This window comes from Pygoscelis adeliae, unplaced genomic scaffold, assembly GCF_000699105.1.
Source record: "Pygoscelis adeliae isolate BGI_AS28 unplaced genomic scaffold, ASM69910v1 Scaffold45, whole genome shotgun sequence".
Classification (NCBI taxonomy): Eukaryota; Metazoa; Chordata; class Aves; order Sphenisciformes; family Spheniscidae; genus Pygoscelis; species Pygoscelis adeliae.
In genome coordinates this window covers 9,843,604-9,849,603 of record NW_008825114.1, presented here as the reverse complement: position 1 = coordinate 9,849,603, position 6,000 = coordinate 9,843,604, and the positions used below count along the sequence as shown (strand labels likewise).

At 37.1% G+C, this 6,000-nt stretch overlaps 1 protein-coding gene across 1 annotated transcript in view; it reads right to left on the bottom strand.

Moving 5' to 3' along the window:
• Positions 1-258: 258 nt before the first annotated feature.
• PTAR1 (protein prenyltransferase alpha subunit repeat containing 1) overlaps positions 259-6,000 on the bottom strand; it is a 38,364-nt gene continuing 32,622 nt past the window's right edge. Inside the window, exon 8 of the mRNA XM_009328183.1 lies at positions 259-5,758. Within this exon, the coding sequence (XP_009326458.1) occupies positions 5,410-5,758 (349 nt within the window). The 3' untranslated portion in view covers positions 259-5,409. The remainder of the gene's footprint in view (positions 5,759-6,000) is intronic.

Sequence of the window (6,000 nt, the reverse complement as noted above, 5' to 3'; positions counted from 1 at the left end):
ACATCTTTGTGAGATACTGAATATCTTACTGCATAGTACTAGGGAACTCAGAAGAAACCCAGCAACTGTCAGGAGCTTCCTGCAAGACTGCAACATCAATTTAAGATATAGAATAAGAGTATGATGCAGATGAGATGGTAAGGTCTAGTGTGCATCATTAGGTACAGTATTAGCTTGCGGGTAGATATAAAACACTATGCTAGACAAAAAAATTTAAAAGCCAGTTATTACACGTTTAGCATTTATGCTTTTTTTTTTATCAGTAATTATAAACTGTAAAAACGTACCCTAGTTCACTACAATAGACTATGCCCTGAGAAGTAACATTACACGCTAAGTAAAAGCCACTATACAAAGTGTCAGGTCTATAATTCAAAAGCATGAACTGTCTACAAGGAATTTCTTGGAAGCACATATTTCCTCCATTTTTCAGCAATACATTGCTTCTTCAGAGGAAAAGACTACGGAAAGTTTATGCTAATTCTAGTTTTCCCAACTTTAACTACAAGTTTGGTTTTGTTTTTTTTTTCTTCTTTTCTCCTTTAAACTCTCCTGGGTAAACTAGATGGCTTCATAGATAAAGCTCTTGCTTTTCACCTCTGAAAGAGGATGTAGGCCTAGTATGAGGTTCCAAAAAAACTGAGCCTGATGAACTCCACTTAAGGACATCGATCAGAGCACTTTTTGGGAGGTAGTCAGTTACCTAAACACGAAATGAGGCCACCTCACCAATGCTTTGCTACATTCTTCTTTGCTGGTTGGAAGAACAGAGAAGAGGTTGGGAAGGAAACACACCTCTGAGCACATGGGAAAAAAAGAAGGAAAATTATCTTAGACAGGGACACTGAACTTCCTTTGAAACTAACTTGAATGTCAAGTGCATTTGAGAATAGGTGAGTTACCCTCTTTCCTTTGTATCTGATGTCAATAAAACAGTAAGATCTAATTGTAAAGACCTCTAATTGTAAAGTGAGTACAGCACAAACATGCATTTAAAAGTCACATCTACATTTCACTTCACGGCTTCTTTTTCCAGAATTGCTCTAGAAGATACAACTCAGGAGTTGTGGGGGTTTTTCCCCACAATGTAAGTGCAACGGTTCACTTCGTACAAAATTAAAAAAATTAAGGAACATTCTTCCCTCACAGAAGGCAAAACAAAACTAAGCGAACGACCTTGTCCAAAAATTCAATCATCAAGTCTCTGAAGACTCACCACTTAAATTTTTCTCTGGTAGTCACGTTTTGTTCATTGTATTACATGTTATTCTGAAAAAGTATGCTTGTTGAGTCTGGCTATGCAGACAAGCCTTTCTAAAACGCTTCGTTTCTGCTCATCAATATTATACAGTACTGTTTTAAAAATTCATTAATTATCTACTTAGGAAAAAACTCACCCCTGTCCATAAAGACTAGCTACACATTCTAATCAAGCAGCACTAACACAAAAATGGAAATGCCAGAAATTTTGATTATAAGACAGAATCTAAGCTTTCTCACTGTATTACCACTTTGCTTATTTGTCTTAAAACGAGTTCTATATAAGGTAATTAATCAAACAGTATAAACTGACAATTTACTTTCCCCCCTATTTAAATGACACAAGGATTTGATTATATAAAGAATATGCAAGAAGTCAACAAAACACTAATTTGCAGGCATGAGTAGATTAACAATTATTAACCAGAGCAGCTATGGCAATGCGTTCCAATAATAACTTTATACAAGTTTGTTATTGTAGCTATCTTTAATGCTGCATGTGTTGCTCCAGTGACTAACATACAAGATAAACCAAATGCCAATGAAATAACAGTTAATGTGTTTAGCAGCAGAGAATTCGACCCCTTAAAAATGTGATTCCTTCTATTCTAATTTCTGTAGTTTCAAATTACATTTGTTCCTCAAAACCCTTTGTTTCTAGCACAAAGTAATTTCTACAAAGACTAATCCAGTGAACAAAAAGAATCTGCGTCAATTCAAATGACACATACTACAGCAGAAGATAAAATCAGTAAAGATTCTCAATTTTATATGAAGACGTTTACAGATGTACAAGTTTGATTTTATATTTGAAGGAACTTCAGAGAGTGAGAGCCTTATATTCTGCAGCTTCTGTTGGACATATTCTCCGCAAGAATGTTTATTGACTACATTATAATTCTCTGACCTCTAAAACACAAAACAACTAAAATACATTACTTAAAGTAGCTGTACTTGGTAGCCTTTATGCATGTTAACTACCAATGGCCTGAAGCCACTTTTCTTTTTTTCAAGCAGTGCCCAAATGGGACTCTGCAATAATACTGAATGGTTAGACAGGGATGTTCCAAAGATCATAGTTCCAGAACATCACACAGTTGTGAGCTTAATTCAATTTGTTGGAAGTATCTCTTCAATCATTTCATGTAAGAGGCTTCAGGACATAGACAGCATGAAGTGATTTAGTTATATATTTTCTTCTTTCATACGATTTATATTGTTACCATGAAAAAATTAAAGCTCAATTTTGACAGCTTATTGTTCGCATTTCTTTCAAAGGGGGAAGATATGACTTGTTTCAATTTCACTTTTATTGTTTAGTTTTCTGTGTGGCAGAGTCTGGTCTGCAAACATTTCTAAATGTAACTATTCTCACTAGATTAAAAAAAAGGGGTGGGGAGCATTTCCATCAGGTGTAGGCTTTAAAAACCCACACTTAAGAGTCATACTACAGCCATCAGTGTTTTGTAAAAGTAGTAAAAATATCAGCACTATCTCTAATCAGAGCTCTCAGAATATTTTCCAAGTATGAAAATACAATGCAACTCTGTTCAGTTACACAGGACCAAATCTTGTCTTCCTGCAAGCATGCATAACTCGTGCTGGCATGAATAGGAACTGCACACATGTGTTTGAGGGCAGCTGTTTGATCTTAAGTGTTTATGATGGAAAGATTGTCAAATTCAACAGCACAGTACTTCCACGATACAGCTCTAAGAAAGCCAACTAAGACTCCAGATTATAGTCTGGAAGAAATATATAGTGGGTTTCAAGTCAGATTCTAATATAAATCTTTTCCTCTAAAACTCTCAATCATTCCAGTGCAAGAAGAGAGCATGTCTTCCCTTCCACGGTTCAAGAAATATTTATCATGCTCCCACTTCCCAGTCTGCTCCTGCCACTAATATTTTTCTCATAAACAGGTAATTTTTGCCAAGGTAAACAGAACACACAACTACGTTACTTACTGTCAAAGTAATCTAGGACAAAGAATGTGATCCTTAATACATTGCCAGCTGACTTCACACTTTCCAGGTTCATACTAACCATTAAAGGGATACTGTTAATCACGCTGACCCAGGCTACTACATATGCTTTAATGTATCTTTCACACTCAAAAAACATCAGGTCCTCTGGGATGGGTAAAAGTTCTTGCTCAAGTCAAGTTCTTAAGTTCAGACTCCAGTTTGTACCTGAACCTACCCATTTGTCAGTGGTCATAGAGACAACATCATATGACAACATTATCCTCTCAAGACATTCCCACACCTCCTTCACACATAGATTACGTTCTTCTGCAACTAAAACCATCAACCAAGACAGCATTCCAGAGCACCTCAAAACAAATGGCCATGTAATGTGTGCCTAGCTATACAGAGGCAGGTGTGGATGCCCACTGAGACAAAGCTTTGCCATGGAGATGCTCAAGCCTAGGTCAGTCTTATCTAGGTAATGTAAACAGAAGAGTGTACATTTAGAAATGTCTCTGTTAACTCATTTCAGGCACAGAGTAGCTACGAACATACTTGCTAAGACTAGAGGTAGTCTATTTTCATTTTGAAATGCAAGAGTAACCCCCATCTATCAAATTATTTAGAACTGTTGGAATTCCACGTGTTTCAAGTGCCTTTTTTCTTTCCAAGTGATACCTTTTGAGCAGGCTACCTGGTTTTTTTCCTCCCGCATTGTTGCTCTCTCTGCCCAACAGAAACAGCAGCTTGAAACTTATCACAGTCAGGAGGCACTTTGGGCAGGAGAAATATACAGCAATTTTGGCGAAGATTCTAGCTTGAAAATCTTATCCCCTCAGTGAATAGTCTGTTTGGAACAGAGGCAATGTTGCCATTGTACAAACTTCTACAGTTATACAATGTTTTCTCCCCTGGGTCTTTGGACCAGCACAATTCTGTTAGTGTAAAAAATCCCTTATATAGACAAGTTCTAAGGAAATGACAAAATAAACCACTCATGTTTAATTTCACTGGACTAGAAATGCATTTCAAATTCCCTTAAAATTTACAGTTATGTAAACAGAGATGTATGGTTGGAGAAGTGCTCTTAATGAAGAGTCAAAAGAAAAAAACCCCAGAGACTGAAGCTCTACAAAAGAACAAAAGTGAAGGGATAGCTCCCTCCTGCTGTCTTTTTTTTTTTTTTTAATTGTATAGTCTCAATGACCAGTCAGAAGAATTACTTTTTACTCCATCATCTATTGGATTTCCATGGTCTTGGTTAAGTACAAGTTACCAATGTGTGATTTATCAGGCTGAGATTCTGTAGTGTACACAATACATTCAGAAATGTGTATCAAGTGTCATTAATTCTGGATTGTTGAGATAAAATAAATAAATAAATACCAAGTAGGAAATGAAGGTAAAGTAGTCTGTTCAAAGAAAAGTATTTCCAAATATAGCTCTGACTGTGAGCGTGAGTGTGAACGTGTGTGTGTGAACTATTTTCTGTCACATTTTCCTGTATCTTCTTTTCAGGATTTCAACTTCATAGACTTTCCTATCAAACTCATGTGACAACTAATACGCAAACAAAAACCCAGTTACAACAGTAAAAGGCATGGCTCCAATACTGTTACTTGGAGCCTCGAGAAAGAAACACTGCAGTCTGGTGTTCTACCAAAGGTTGCTAATACAAAAGTAATAGCACTCACCGAATATAGTCTCAATCCAGTAAGGTATTAGCAGGATGCCACTACAGTAAAGAGGAACAACCTGGAAACAGGTTTAGCTGATACTGACAGATCCTCCTATTCTTCTTCCAGACACTCTTTTCAAAAGCATTTCAGACTTTTTCTTTTTTTTCTTTTTTTTTTTTTTTTAAAGCCGAATGATTTAGAGTCCACCTTAATGCAGAAGGTAAAAAAAATCAGAAAATGGCATGGTAGGAAGCTGACACAGAGTGATTTCTTAAAAAGATTAAAGAACAAACTGCATTTGCTTAATAAAAATAAAAAGCTATGCCAGTTCTTTAATAAATAAAGTGACAGACTTCTACTCTGAATATGAGCTTTAGGACTGACCATTAAAAGAGTGAGAAACACATGGTTAGCTAACACTTGCAAACAAGACATGCATCTGTGTCTGAAAAGAGAATATTGCACTAAAAGAAGAACCCTGAAGGCTTTAAACTCTTCCTTCACTGACCTAAAAAAGTAAGTAACCATTTCCTATAAGCAGTAGCAAACCTGGCTTGGTCCACATCCCTACAAGTTGATAATACTTTATCAATGAACCGGTATTCCATTTCTGGACCAAGAGAGTCCTGCATAGGAGCACGCTTCAGGCGTTTTGTTTCTTGGGTATAACCTTGTTTGCTGCTGGATTCATTCAAACCATCAACATCCATAGCTTGTGCCATGTGACTTGTCGCAGGACTGTGGTGGGAATTATTCAGAGTTTCATCGCTGCTGTCCACAGATGATACCACTCCGCTCAGAAGAGGAAGTTTGTTGCTTAGGTGGTGCTGAAGGTAGAACACACGCCTTCTTTAGAGGAAAAGGAAGGAAGAAAAAGAAGACAAAAAAAAGTCACGCACTGAAAATAATCTGCTGCTGCTGCTGAACTGCTTCAGCTCATTTGCCATCCCACCAGATTCCCCCCTGAACAGACAAAATTTGCTCTCGTTGCTGACACTCTACAAAAAAGGGCTCAGTGTCACTTTGGTAAATCTGCTGTTAGCTAGTCAGGCACATACACCCAGCTGGCAAAGCCAAGGTTTTCTGCAGCT